Source organism: Scatophagus argus, chromosome 24 (assembly GCF_020382885.2).
Source record: "Scatophagus argus isolate fScaArg1 chromosome 24, fScaArg1.pri, whole genome shotgun sequence".
Lineage (NCBI taxonomy): Eukaryota > Metazoa > Chordata > Actinopteri > Scatophagidae > Scatophagus > Scatophagus argus.
The window spans coordinates 2,393,786-2,407,732 of record NC_058516.1 but is presented as its reverse complement, the minus strand read 5'-3'; the positions used below and the strand labels follow the sequence as shown (position 1 = coordinate 2,407,732).

The 13,947-nt window shown below is 45.1% G+C and overlaps 1 protein-coding gene across 4 annotated transcripts in view; it reads left to right on the top strand.

Annotated features, from left to right (window-relative positions):
* LOC124055554 (collagen alpha-1(XVIII) chain-like) overlaps positions 1–13,275 on the top strand; it is a 32,759-nt gene extending 19,484 nt beyond the window's left edge. For 2 of the 4 annotated variants that reach the window (XM_046382449.1, XM_046382445.1), the window contains exons 3-43: positions 624–704; positions 784–843; positions 1,335–1,410; positions 2,770–2,909; positions 3,019–3,036; positions 3,219–3,236; positions 3,519–3,725; positions 3,818–3,844; positions 3,950–4,012; positions 4,119–4,202; positions 4,294–4,344; positions 4,430–4,561; positions 4,766–4,819; positions 4,986–5,030; positions 5,164–5,226; positions 5,578–5,736; positions 5,868–5,933; positions 6,017–6,043; positions 6,140–6,238; positions 6,354–6,389; positions 6,611–6,694; positions 6,883–6,915; positions 7,033–7,068; positions 7,171–7,230; positions 7,544–7,621; positions 7,802–7,837; positions 7,946–7,999; positions 8,121–8,192; positions 8,290–8,355; positions 8,539–8,569; positions 8,771–8,824; positions 8,928–8,962; positions 9,064–9,183; positions 9,280–9,418; positions 9,514–9,578; positions 9,744–9,872; positions 9,973–10,005; positions 10,089–10,544; positions 10,636–10,833; positions 11,078–11,187; positions 11,280–13,275. In XM_046382449.1, the coding sequence (XP_046238405.1) occupies positions 624–704; positions 784–843; positions 1,335–1,410; positions 2,770–2,909; positions 3,019–3,036; positions 3,219–3,236; positions 3,519–3,725; positions 3,818–3,844; positions 3,950–4,012; positions 4,119–4,202; positions 4,294–4,344; positions 4,430–4,561; positions 4,766–4,819; positions 4,986–5,030; positions 5,164–5,226; positions 5,578–5,736; positions 5,868–5,933; positions 6,017–6,043; positions 6,140–6,238; positions 6,354–6,389; positions 6,611–6,694; positions 6,883–6,915; positions 7,033–7,068; positions 7,171–7,230; positions 7,544–7,621; positions 7,802–7,837; positions 7,946–7,999; positions 8,121–8,192; positions 8,290–8,355; positions 8,539–8,569; positions 8,771–8,824; positions 8,928–8,962; positions 9,064–9,183; positions 9,280–9,418; positions 9,514–9,578; positions 9,744–9,872; positions 9,973–10,005; positions 10,089–10,544; positions 10,636–10,833; positions 11,078–11,187; positions 11,280–11,493 (3,609 nt within the window). In that variant the 3' untranslated portion in view covers positions 11,494–13,275. The remainder of the gene's footprint in view (positions 1–623; positions 705–783; positions 844–1,334; positions 1,411–2,769; positions 2,910–3,018; positions 3,037–3,218; positions 3,237–3,518; positions 3,726–3,817; positions 3,845–3,949; positions 4,013–4,118; positions 4,203–4,293; positions 4,345–4,429; positions 4,562–4,765; positions 4,820–4,985; positions 5,031–5,163; positions 5,227–5,577; positions 5,737–5,867; positions 5,934–6,016; positions 6,044–6,139; positions 6,239–6,353; positions 6,390–6,610; positions 6,695–6,882; positions 6,916–7,032; positions 7,069–7,170; positions 7,231–7,543; positions 7,622–7,801; positions 7,838–7,945; positions 8,000–8,120; positions 8,193–8,289; positions 8,356–8,538; positions 8,570–8,770; positions 8,825–8,927; positions 8,963–9,063; positions 9,184–9,279; positions 9,419–9,513; positions 9,579–9,743; positions 9,873–9,972; positions 10,006–10,088; positions 10,545–10,635; positions 10,834–11,077; positions 11,188–11,279) is intronic. The other 2 variants (XM_046382447.1, XM_046382448.1) reach the window with 2 other exon arrangements.
* Positions 13,276–13,947: the final 672 nt, after the last annotated feature.

The following is a 13,947-nucleotide window of genomic DNA, read 5'->3' as shown; positions in this document are numbered from 1 at the left end:
GTGTGTGGAAGGCTTTGTCCTCTTTGTCCGGTCAGATCCCTCTTTAATAAATCCCTGTGGCACCTCTCGGCAGGTTTGTGTCAGGCAACAGGAAGGGCAGACTTCTTGTCATCCTCATTCATGTCAATCTATTACTTGACCTCTGACCTTGAGCCTGCACCCTGCCGGAGACCCAGGTGACCACATGTGACGTGTGGTCATGTGGCTTTTGAAGTGGAGATGATTCATGTTAAAACTAAGAACTCCACATTTGTCAAAACATTGGAATTCTCCTCTGTTCTCAGCTGCATCATCCACAGAACATTTTGTTGGAGGGTACAAAGTGTTCTCCAAGGCAGAATATTCTTTCTCATCAGGCGTCGTGAAGTCCACCTTGACTCCAAACTGTCCGTGTCATGTCAGAGAGCCAGAGGACAGCCCCTGGTAATGGACTTTAGAGGATTACTCTGAGATGACAGAGAGGCAAAGCAGCTGACACAATATTCTACTCTACATGAGTCATTTCTCTCATGCTTTCCATCTCTCTGGAGGAAGCTGTTATCACGACTGATTGCCAACAGTGAATCTTGTAATCACAGTGAAATAAAATACGTTCAGTGTGTGTGTGTGTGTGTGTGTTTTAGGGTTCGATTGCAGAGCTGAAGGTGGTGGGAAACCCTCGGGCGGCCGAGCGTCTGTGTGACGACGAGGACGACTCTGACGCCGTGAGTGTTCGGCTCCTCATCTTTGAGTCAAAGTGCCCGAATGCCTCCGTGTAACACGTCTTTGTTGTTTGTCTCGCAGGCCTCGGGTGACTTTGGCAGCGGTGAAGGTGACAGGAGACAAACAGGACAGACTGTGAAGGTGTTTGTCACGATCAGCTTCTTTTCATTTCTGCACCGGCAGCTGATGTTTTGATGATTTATTGTCGTAGTTTGTATTACTTTTGTTACAGATTAAAAACATGAATGATACGTCCAGATCACATTAAAGGACATGTTCTGTTTTTTTCCGTCTATCTTAAAACAATAGTCATAGATACCTGCTAGGGCTGAAACTTCTGGTCATTTTGATTGTTGTTTGCGTGCAGCTGTTCAGGTCTTGATGTTCAGTTGTACGTGTAAAGACGTTGTTTGCGTCTCTAAATACTGTTTCAGTGTCTCAGCCACCTGACAAGAATAGTCAGTCCACTTTGCAGCTTGGCTTCACCTGGTTGAGAGACAACAGCAGCCACAGTCACACTCAAATGCAGAGATAAATCAGTAAAAACTGGGCACTTTGGAACCTTTGCGCTGGCAGTGGATGGTTGGGATGTGGCTGCAGATGTTTTAAACTACTGAATTTTATTTTTCCAGACCACACCTGCTTCCTTCGGTCCAGTACCCGAACCCCCTGTGATCACCTCTCAAGGAACCACACTCAAAGAAACAGGTAAACGTCACTCATTCTTCACTGTGTGTATCTGCTCAACACAGTAAACACACTTAAAACAGTTGTAAAGGAAATTTTCAATCCTACAGCCGCCGCTGCCAAAGAAACGACCTGCAGAAGCTTTTATCCAGAAACATGTACATGAGAGCGCCTGTCTGGACCTGAGAGAGTAGGGAGATCTGCTGCCAGGTTTCTGCATGTTAGTGTGATCTGAGGCTCTTCAGCTCCCCCAGGTGGAGAGTTTAAGAAATAGAGCGTTTATGGTTATACATCGTCAGTTTAACAACCGAACCAACTGATAAAAAGGGGAAGGACGTTCAAAATCTCCTTTAATGACAGGAATCCAGAGTGTTTCACACATTGCCCGCTCAGCAGGACTGCTGTCGGTAAAGTTGAGTTTCTGTTGCACCTGTGTTGACCTCAGATGTCAGGTTCCGGCAGCCATTGGTGGACCACAGCCGGACCGGATCACCAGGCCCGAGGGGTGGGTCACGCTCTGCATGTGGCCATCCTATCACAGTATAGAATGAGCGTTTGTCTGTGCATCAGTTTCTCGTTACATTAGAGCGTGGCTACAAGCACGTTGGTGGAGGCTGGTTGGTGTCTTGTTGGCGCGCTACAATCTGTGGTTGATGCTCAACACGAGTCACTTTTCACGAGGTTTAATTTGTGTTTTTAATCAAACTGTCTCTGTAAACGTGGTGCTGGATCTGAAAGCTGTTCCAACAGTCTGTAAGTGGCAATGAAGGAGGGATGAGTCTTTTTCTGTGTGTGAAAATGACATAATACACATGAGAACACTAGCTGCAGAGGAATTGAATTGATGGAAAAAAAAATCACTGTTCTCACTTTCTCAGTCTTAGCATTTGTGCCTCACTAAGCACAAGAATCTGTGTGAGAGGATCCATTCACAGGGGAGGGCAGTGAAGCAAGCAGCCGTGCCCTCTGCACAGCTCATCTCTGTGTTGCTTTCACTGACCTTAATGTGTCCACTAGGTGGTGTTGGACTACTGAGAGAAAAACCTTCAAGTGTTGTTGCGGCCAGAGTCAGTGTGGGTCCACTGAAACTGACGTGAAAATATCATCTAGTCTTTCTTCAGTTTCTGCGATGCATAAAATGTGAAATCATTTGGCATATTTTTGCTTTGAACATGCATGATTGTTATCCTCTACGTGATTTTGTATTTTTCTATTCTACTTATTTCTCCCTGGACCTGAGTCCTAATTTCGTACCATAAACATGTAAATGTGAGCTGGTATGTCAATAAAAGTTCCTTGAATCCTTGTATCCTTGAATGTATTCAAGTCGCTCTAAAAATCAGTTTGTTCCTAACTTACTGAACTCATTCCTTGTGACAGGTCCTGCAGGTCCCGGCGGGGCTAAAGGTGAGAAAGGCGACAGAGGAGAGAAAGGCTCAAGGGGGGATGTAGGACCCGCAGGGCCAAAGGGAGATTCAGGCTCCAGCTCTGGTTTCTCCTCTCCGGGTGGAGGAGTGAAGGTAGGAGATGTGTGTCAGTGTCAGTCAGTGTGTCTGTGTGCATGACCCACTGTGTAAACACCTGCACAATATACTTCATGTTTTCTTTTGTCTTTTTTTTTGTTTTCAGGGAGAAAAGGGCACAAAGGTATGTTAGCTCAGTGTTTTTACAGTGTGGTAAAGTACCTCCGCCACTGCTCATACGCAGCTCTTTCTTTATGCATTTAAAACAAGTGACACATTGGTGTGCACAAGGTAGAAGATCAATCTGTGATTCACTGTGTAATCAGCTGAATAAAATAAATAACATCTTTTTTCTTTTTGTTCCAGGGAGACAAAGGTATAAAGGTATGTTACTCACAGTATGTTCATGTTCACAATGAGGCCAGTTTAGTCTTTCAGTTTGCTTCCTTCGGTCTGGAGAGAATTGGGACATCACTGAGCCCTGCAACCTGACTGAAGGTTTTTTCTGTCAAATCATGAATTCAGACCTTTTCCATTAGTTTGGATGTTTTCCAAGTATTTCCTGGTAACTTGAAGTTGTTACAAGATGGCGGCATGATTATGTCAAGCTGTTTTACTGCAGTGGGTGAAGAGCTGAATATCACTTCATTCCTTCTTCCTTTCCAGGGTAGTTCAGGCTTCGGGTATCCCGGCAATAAAGGAGAACGCGGGCCTCAGGGGCCTCCAGGGCTCCCCGGGCCCCCCGGACCTGCAGCTGAGGTGGTTCGACTTGGAGACGGCTCTGTTGTGCAGCAGGTGTCTGGACCTGCCGGACCGCCGGGACCACCAGGTTCAGAGGGACCTGCAGGACCTCCGGGAGCTGATGGAGAGAATGTGAGTACAAGCTCTCCATCAGCTAAAATAGTCACTAATTTTGCATGTTTTTTGAAGGTGAAAGTCTCTCACTGATTATTCTTTATCAACAGGGTGATCCCGGAGAGGATGGAAAAGCAGTAAGTGCCTTTTGTGTTTACCCAACAGATTGAGATGTTTTGATTAATACAGAATGAATTATGGCCGTTTCTGTAGTCTAATTTTGTTGTTGTTCATGTTTCCAGGGTCCCCCTGGGCCACGTGGTTTTCCAGGAAGTCCAGGAACTGCTGGTGCCAAAGGACAAAAGGTTGCAGAACAGACTGAATTAAGAGAGATGGATGAATTGTATTGTTTTTTGATTTTTTGTTGTTTTTTGTTGATTTACTTACCGTGATAATGTATGATATATCCAGGGTGAGCTGGGAGAGGGTCAGCCTGGACCTAGAGGCCCCCCTGGTCCACCAGGGCCTCCTGGACCTGGCACCGGTGACCGCCCAGTACGTCCACTCTTCAGGCACACGTCTTCTTTCACTTGTTATTGCTTTGAGGCCTGTTGTCACTATATTCTGTTGACTTTTATTTTGGCAGACATTTTTTGACATGGAGGGCTCAGGATTCCCAGACTTGGACAGAATCCGGGTATGTTGATAATTTGCAAAATTTAACTTGGTTTTGAACTCATCTTTATATGCAAAATAATCTCTCTTTGTGATTTGTTATGCAGGGTGCACGTGGTCCACCAGGCCCCCCAGGCCCTCCCGGCCCTCCCGGGACCTCAGTGGCACTGGGGTCCAACGGACCAATAGCTTTCGGACCTCCTGGACCACCTGGACTGGATGGAGCCCCTGGTCTACCAGTTAGTGTCTCAGCTTTGTTCAGTACAGTTTTGACTGATGTAGTCGATTGTCAGAAAACTGGTCAACTTTTCTGAGTGATTATTTCCGATCACTTTTCAGTAAAAAATACCAAAAGATTTCAGCCTGTGAGGGTGCAAATCTGCTTCTTGTTTGTGGGATTTAAATAAATGATAATTGATTGTGTACCCTGTGTGCCATTTCAGGGCCCTCCTGGTCCTCCTGGTCCTCCGGGGCAACCAGGACTCGTCGGAGTGAAGGTGAGAACAGACTGATGTAAACCGCTTTTCTCACACATTACAAATAAAACAGGTTGGAGATTATTTTTTTAAATGCTCCTAAAAGTAAAAACGTGGGCCTGGATGATCTTTGTGATGCTAACCAACCACGAAAAAATAATTTTTTCTTGTTGCCTTTCATCTCCAGGGTGACAGTGGTGAGCTCGGTCTTCCAGGACCATCTGGAGAAAAGGTGAGTTAAATCTGACTTTTATCCTGAAAAGTCAAAACTTGTCTTTTAAAACATACCCTGAACTGAAATGAAACTGAAGAAAGTGTGAGCATCCAGACAGATTCTCTCCTCCGTGTTTGTTGCTTCTCTCTAGCAAGACACGCAAGACTCCAGCTTTTTCACCGGCCTCTTCTCTTTCTTTACTCCATCCTCTACGGTGTGTAATGGGTCGCAGGTACTGGGGGCGGGGTCTCTGCTTTGGTGATTTCCTTCCTTTTTCTCGAGCTTTCATCACTTTTAGTCCCCGCTTAACAAGTTCTTTAATAATTCCATCTATCCATAAACCTGGAGTCTGAGTGTGAGGCGAAATGCTTTCTGTCAGCTGTTTAAAGATGCTTTACTTTCGTTTCTGTAAATTCTGCTTCACCTTTCTCTCTTGTTTGGCGACGCCCACTTTTCCTCTCCTCTTCTGCTGTGTCTGCATTAACAGCAGTGTCTAATTGTCTTTGTTCGGTGGATCACCCAAGAAACACAAAACACTCTGATTTCTTTTCATCTCTCACCTCAGGGTGCTCAGGGTGACCCAGGGAGGGCAGGCACACCTGGGCAGACTGGGCTAGCAGGGCTTCCAGGTCCCATGGGACCAGTTGGACCCCCAGGGCCTCCTGGGCCACCAGGGCCACCGGGACAACCACCATCCCGTGGTGGTTTTAGTTTTTTTGGTTTGGTGAGTAGAGTTTACATATACATATGCATACATAAAGGATTCAGTTAAATTAGTTTGTTATGCTGATGTTATTCAGCCGCATTCATTTGTCGGGGATGATCTTCTCCCCCTCTTCTCCTCTCACCTTGCAGGGTGACAAGGGTGAATTTGATGCGACCAATGACTTGCCTGCACTCAGAGGCCCACCTGGGCCACAGGTACCCATTCACCAATATGTGAGATTCCTGATCTCTTTCCAGGAAAGCCCCAGACTCTCATTTTCCTGTTCTCTGTTTTCCAGGGTCCATCTGGTATTGCAGGTCTACCTGTAAGTCCTACAGAGTTTGTACGAGTCATAAACAATAAATGATTTCTTTACCGTTCAAGTCCTGAGTATGAGTAAATGTTTTGTTGTGATTTCCAGGGTAAACCAGGTTTACCAGGCATGCATGGAGAAAAAGGATCAGAGGGACCGAGAGGACCTCCTGGCATACCAGGCATCAATGGGTTCCCCGGACAGCCGGTAGGACGCCAGATGAATTCTGGGATTTGTTGCTCTGGTTCAGACACAGTTAAACATAATGCAGATGTATTGCTTGTTATTGTGACACTAATAGCTGCTTGTGTTCATTTTTTAGGGTGAAAAGGGAGACAGAGGAGAGAGAGGAGAGAGGGTGAGTTATGTGCAGTGTGTTTCTGTTTTTTAATCTGTGCATTCAGAATATTGGTGCAAAATTTCATGACAATCCATCCAATAAATGTTGAGATGTTTCAGCTTGGACCACAGTGATGGACACACAGTGATTTTTATTCTCTCAATAGCGATATGTAATATGTTCACAGTGCAATTTTTTGCTCTTCTTTTGGTCTGATTTTATGTCCATTTGTGTTTCAGGGTCTGCCAGGGCGAGATGGCGGGCCACCCGGACCTCCAGGGCCTCCCGGACCTCCAGGACAAATCATCTACCAGACAAATGATGTGAGTCGGAGGTCAAGTCGTTTCATTGAAATTAATTTAACCCCCACGTCACAGCCTGCAATTTAATCACTAAATCACTTATTCCAAATTCACTTTCTGCTTGAGTCACGCGTGTGCGCTAACAGTCGCTGCCTGCACAGTCGTTTGCTCACCCCCCCACTAACTGACCTAACTTTGTCTTGCTGTAGTATAATGACGTATATTGGAACGAAGGTTCGCAGGTGAGTGAGTCCTCTAACTGACCTCACCGTAAAACCCACTCAACTAAAAATATTCTAACATGTTCGCACAATATTTGTTCTTTTTCTTCACGTGTTCATCATTTTCTCTTTCTTTAGCGAGGACAAGGTGTTCCGGGTCGAGCAGGACTCCCGGTATGTGTCACCACCACCATCATCGCACAGTTGAGTTTGGAAAAGTCTGATCCCTGTGAGAAAATGGAAGGAAGTCAGTGTGTGTCATGTGTTTTGACTTAGGGGCCCATGGGACCAAAAGGAGATAAAGGAGACTCGGGTCCACCGGGATATGCACCTAAAGTAAGATAGTCCACATTTAAATTGATTAATTTAACACACTAAAAGGCACAAACTGAATATACTTTCTGGCAGCATTTTATGCTACAAACATATTTGTCCCAGTAATGCGTTGTACTTGTGTACTCTGTTTGTCCATATATATCGCAAGATCTTTATTTAAGCTAAAGTACTCATAACCACTGAGTAAAAAACTTCATCCTGCACTGAAATGTTCTCTCATTTGTTAACTGAGATAACAATACAGTGAAATCTTTATCTTGACACAGAGATTGTGAGCGATGATTTCTGAACTTGAACCCGTTGTTGTGTTCAGGGACAGAAAGGAGAGCCTGGCCTCATCCTGGGGCCTGATGGGAGACCCCTGTACATCGGTGGCCTGGCAGGACAGCCGGTACAAACCTTTAAGAGCTACTATATCACAAGCATTTAGGATGCATTCACCAATCACAGCTCAGATGCTTTTACTTGCTGATGCTCCAGAGGTTTGAGTGTCTGCAGCGATTGTAAATAACTCGAAATAAGTGCTTCATTGTCTAAAATGTTTACAGCATGCATGTGTCTTTATTTGCAGGGTGAGAGTGGACCTCCTGGCCCTGTGGGACCTCCGGTGTGTAACATACTTTCATTTCCCGCATTGTCAGTGTTTTGCCGATATTGTCTAAGCTAACAGTGTCAAATGGGAACAATCAACCTGCATGAATAATTTCATTTTCAGGGTCCGTCTGGTCCATCAGGCCAGAAGGGAGAGATTGGGCTTCCCGGCAGACCCGTGAGTAGATTCCTTGCACATGGTGCAGACAAGACAACATTCTTGAATCCTCAAAGTTTTTAGTTTACACAACGAGGCTTTAAACGTGCCAATATTTTATGTCAAACCATCTCTATTGCAGGGTCGACCAGGGCTGAACGGCGCCAAAGGAGAGAGGGGAGTTTCAGGCACTGGATCTGGATATGGTTACCCCGTCAGTATCAACGATTTGGTCCCGTTTGCTCCTGACCTTGTGTTGTCTTTATGATCAGGCCATCAACATGCAGTAATCGATATTTGTTGTTTCCCAGGGCCCTCCAGGTCCGCCGGGCCCTCCTGGACCTCCTGGACCTCCTGCTAACCTCGACAGATTCAGAGTGAGTGCAGAAGTGAAATGTTTATCACAGAGTTTGTCTTATGTCTGTCCATTAAATTCAAAATGAGCATATGTTAAAAGTAATTAATAAAGAAAAATTGCAAACTGGGGAAATTTTGAATTGAGAGCAGTAGTTTAACTAATATTAATTTCTCAATATGGATTATCTTCATTGTTATTTCAGGGGTATGAGGACTACTCCAGGAATTACCCAGGTAAAATTCACTTCATATTCCAAGTGCCAGGAATGAAAGACAAGGTGGACATTTTCAGAAAAGTGTGCTTTTGCCATCTTGTCAAACTTCTGCTCTAACTCTCAGCAAGAAAGCACTCGTATTTTCAAAGATCTAAAACTATTCCTTTAAAGATCAAAGTGCTTTATCACAATAAGTCTCTGCTGTTCCTCTGGTTTGTAGCCGTCAAAGGAGAAAAAGGTGATCGTGGACCACCGGGGACACTTGAAATTCCAGGTAGCACCACTTCACCTGTGCACGTGCTGGCAGAAAAATCTTTAAAATAATTGTTTTATGTATAAAGAGAAACTCAAAGCGAGCCGTTTCGTTTCTGATGCAGGTTTCGGGTCAAACTTTGACATTTACGCTTTCAGGGTAAGCCTCAACTTTAAGCACAATAATGATGGGTTATGGAATCAGAAAGATTCTGTTTATTTTGTTAATGTCCCCCCGGATGTTAATGTTGATGTGTCCAGAGAGAGATGAAAGGTGAGTCGGGCAGTCCAGGCTTGAAGGGAGAGAAAGGAGAACCGGGCGGAGGATATTATGACCCCCGCTATGGAGTGAGCGGACCCCCAGGAGAACGTGGACCTCCTGTAAGATCCCAAAATCAAAATTCATCAGGTGTGCAGGTGTCACCTCATTCTCAAAGATATCAAAATGTAAATGCTTTTCTATCCTCGTCCCATCAGGGTGACTCAATCGTTGGCCCGCCAGGCCCTCAGGGGCCCCCTGGACCACCAGGAAGAGGCTATGATGGGCAGCCTGGACCACCAGGGCCCCCTGGACCTCCAGGGCCATCCTTATCTGGACCTTACAGGGGCACACAGAGTGAGTTAGAATCAAATATTTAAGATGTAGTCTGTGTTCAGGATCATTTGAACTCACTTGACCCCCCCCCCCCCCCCCCCCCCCCCGAATGACAGCTATCAGCATTCCTGGACCACCAGGACCACCTGGAGCACCTGGAGTACCTGGACACTCCTCAGGGGTGAGAGAACTTGTTTACACCTTCAGATTCTGGAGCTTTATTACCTAACAAGGTGTCATGAAATATAAACACGACTGTCTCACAGCTGTTCTTAAACATAGCTGTGGCACTACAGGAAGTCTTGGTATTTGATATTGGGTGTTAAGTGTGTTTCTGTGTTTGCAGGTGACAGTGTTGAGGTCTTATGACACCATGACCTCCATGGCTAGAAGACAACCTGAGGGCTCTCTGGTCTACGTGATAGAACAAACAGATCTCTACTTGAGAGTCCGAGATGGAGTTCGTCAAGTCCACGTAAAATATTCTTTTTCTTTGGTCATAAATCTACAGGAGAGACGGGAAAATACTTTCATGTCATGTATATTTATGCACTTGTCTCGTTTGTTTTTTTCAGCTCGGAAGCTATATTCCTTTGCCCAGTGAGGATGTGAGTGTAGTTTTGCCTTTTTTCTCTTTCTCGGAGCACATAAAGCATCCTTTTCTAATGCGTATCGTTCACATTATCTTCAGGGTAATGAGGTTGCAGCTGTGGAGCCCCCTCCAGTCGTGCCCTACTCCCCAGACCACCACTCCAACACCGACACCTCCACACACGACTCCCATCGGTCGCCTGAGAGTCCGGTCCACCCCGACTCTGGCCGTCACCAGCATCACCCTGAGCCTGAACGCCCATCAAACCCGGATCCCAGATATCCAACCCACCCTGATCCCAGATACCCAACCCACCCTGATCCAAGATACCAACCTGACTCCTCGTATCAGCCGGATCCACGGTACCCAGCACCAACAGATCCCAGGTTTCCAAGTTTCTCGGAGCGGTTAAATCAACCAGACGGCAGGCATTTCATCCACACAACCCAGGAACGGCCTGCGTACCCAGACGGTCGCTACGCAGTTACTCCTCAGCGAAGACCACCTCCTCCTGTGCCGGAGACTCCAGTCCACCATCATAATTCAGGTCCAGGCGTAAGTGAGGCCACTTTTAAACATCACACTCACTTCTCAGCTTCATGTTTTATTATGAAGTTAAGTATTACTACTGGACATGTTTCTGCAGCTTCACCTGATCGCCCTGAACAGCCCTCAGACCGGATCCATGCGTGGCATCCGCGGTGCAGACTTGTTGTGCTTCACTCAGGCTCAGGCCATCGGGATGAAGGGGACTTTCCGGGCCTTCCTGTCCTCCAGACTCCAGGATCTACACAGCATCGTCCGCAAGGTCGACAGGGACCGTTTGCCAATAGTCAACCTGAAGGTAAAACATTTCCAGCTGATAAGGACAACCACAGGCTTCAAGGTTTATTTATTTATCATTCAACAAGACAGGGTTGCACAAGTCACTGAAGATAAAATAACAGGACAAACCTGGGCAGGTGAACGTACCAAATTAACAGGATGAATATGACAAAATGGGGCAGCACATTAACATTCACAGCATGAAAACAGTTCAGTTACTTGCACAAGTCTCCACCAGACTCTTGCACTAATTGTCTTGTCAGGACGAAGTTCTGTTCGACAGCTGGGACGCCATCTTCAATGATGGCAGAATAAAGGACAACGTTCCAATCTACTCCTTCAATGGCAAAGACGTTCTCAGCGATAGCACCTGGTGAGCCATAAATCACGTTCAATCATAGAAGCTTTCCTGAAACCAAAACCAAAACTTCACCCATCCTTGCCTCGCCTTCTGTTTCGTCCCAGGCCAGAGAAGATGATGTGGCACGGCTCAAGCAGCGGCGGGCAGCGGCACGTCGACAGCTTCTGCGAGACGTGGCGCGTGGGCGACCAGACGCTGACCGGCATGGCGTCTTCGCTGCAGAGCGGCGGCTTGCTCCAGCAGAGCTCCAGCAGCTGCTCCAGGTCCTTCGTCGTGCTGTGTATCGAGAACAGCTATATCAGCCACGCCAAGAGATAGACACACACACACACACACACACACACTGGACGAAGGAAGGTCATGCTTTTGTCCACGCATACTCTTCTATCAGTGCACTGTATGTGGTGCTTTGTAAATAAGTCTTTTCTGATAAATATGTACTTTATGTTTCTTAGCCCCTCCTATATGGTGCTATACAGGATTATTCCACATGTTGAACCTAAGTTAAGCTCAGGTAACACACAGTAACACACAGTAACACACCCTCCGGCAGCCATATTGGAAGTGTGCACCTTTCAAGGCAGCCTGGCCTGAAAGCTGACCATGACTCCAAAGGCGTTGTTGTGTGTGAACAGAAATGTTTGATTTCTTTGCTGTTTGTGGCTTGTGAGCTAGCAGTCGCCCTAATGTCGTCCCTCTCAAACCCAGCACACTGGAGGTGAACTGATTTGATTGAATGTCCTGGTGATAAGTAAGTGAACACACAGGCTGCTCAGCTGTTTCCACAGGGACGATTTCCTCCCGAGAAAGTAATTCCAAAACTGTCAACAGTATGGTGGATGGATCATACAAAGTAAATAGGACATCTGTGACACCCAGTCAGAGCTGAGCATCTCAAAAAAAAAAGAAAAAAAAAGACATTAAAGAGGTTCAACATTAATGACTGCTGTTTTGAGGGTATTTCTAAAATCCTCAGAAACTCCGCCAATCTTCTGGATGAAAATGTTGCATTCAGAACAATATATGTATATACATATATATATATATATATATATATATTTAGAAATGTTGTTCTTGCCAAATTTGTACAACAAAGCATTTATATTTCCCATCTGTGTAAAGATGACTTGCTTTTCTGTCCGGAAAACGAGTCTTTGAGGATATTTGGAAATATTCTTTCAAAACTTCTTCTTTCTTTCTCTTTAATATTCTGACATTTTTTCCAATCCTGTAACCTCTATTGTCATGTGTTTGGAGGAGAAATGAATATCTCTGGCAAGATTTGTCACGCAGAAGGAAACGTAGCTCAGCCATATGTCCTGACGTGAGAAACTAAACCCACCTCAGAGAGGGATGCACCGCTGCAGTCAGTGGAAATGATGTCTGAACTCCAAGTTCAGACAGAACAAGAAAGAAAAAAGGTCGACTTTCACGTCTCCTCGTCTGCGTTTAACCAGAAACCCTGTGCCATTAATACATTGACACACCAGATGTAGAAGTGCCTGAAAAGCAGTGTTAAGGTTTCCTGTGGATTAAACACCACATTTACTTTTTATTTCAGTTTGATTTGTCAGTTAAAGTCTCTTGAAACGGTGCAGTCACATGTTCTTACCCTCCGCAGTGACTGCCTGACACAGGAAGATATTTTTAGCAGTAACAAAGGGATATTTATTTTTTATAAGCCGTGCGTTTTCTAGTTCAGCTCTAATGTGTGATAAAAATAAAAATAATTTCCTAATACACCCCGCTAATCTGCAAACCTTACACAAGGATGTGTGGTGATTACTGCAAACAGCTGTGGGACAAGTTTCCTGCTGTGATATAGTTCGTGCACAAAGTCAGTCGATGTACAGAGTTGCGTTCAGCCGTAAATGTTCGTCTATGCACTGTTGCTTTTTATGTGTTATTGCTTCTTATTCGAGAACATTAAATGCCCTGCAGCTGGCTCACAGTGGAGATGATCCGAACTCTGACAGTGCAGCATCAGATGCAGTAAGACTTGTATTAACTCTGACAGGTTTAGTATGTGTTCTTCTCCTTGTGTGAGCGACTTTCTGAAATGTTGCATTTCACTGAATAAACCTGTGTGGAAATATGTGAGTCATGTTTTGTTTTTGCTGTGAATAGTTTATTTAGTGAAGTAAAAGACAAAACTCTCCTCTGAAATGTAGTTGAAGTATAAAGTCGTAGCACAATGCAAACGTCCATCAAAGCCATTATGTTTTTTATAACCTGTTAATAAAAAAGAGAGCGCAGCAGATAAGGAGTGACTCATGCACACATGACCGATTGCTGATGCCGTGTGACTTAAAACAGGCTGTAAAGCGTTTGGACTGAGACAGTTGCGACACACTTTGGATCTCAGTTTGCCCCACCTGTCTGACTGAATGGTTTCCCGTTTGACACAGCAGCCGTGACTCTACCTGCAGAGTTACTTCATCTACATATTGATAATATGTCTGTAATGTACTCATGAATGTACAGATAATTATCACTGGGGGACTTTGAGCCTGAACAAAATCTCATGCTTCTCAAGCAAATTGTGGAGTTAGGACGAGCATTGCAGCCGTGCTGTGACTCAAACTCCACTTAAATTGCTGAAATGGACTTAAATCACAGTACACGTCAATCCTGTCAGACCTCACACAGCAGGGAAGGTCAAGGGTCACCAAGATCACCAGAAATAATCATCTTCTGGGCAGCAACGGAAGCAAACAGCTCGAAAAGAAAGAGGAAGTTTCTTAACTTGTTATTTTAGTTATTTTAAGGAAT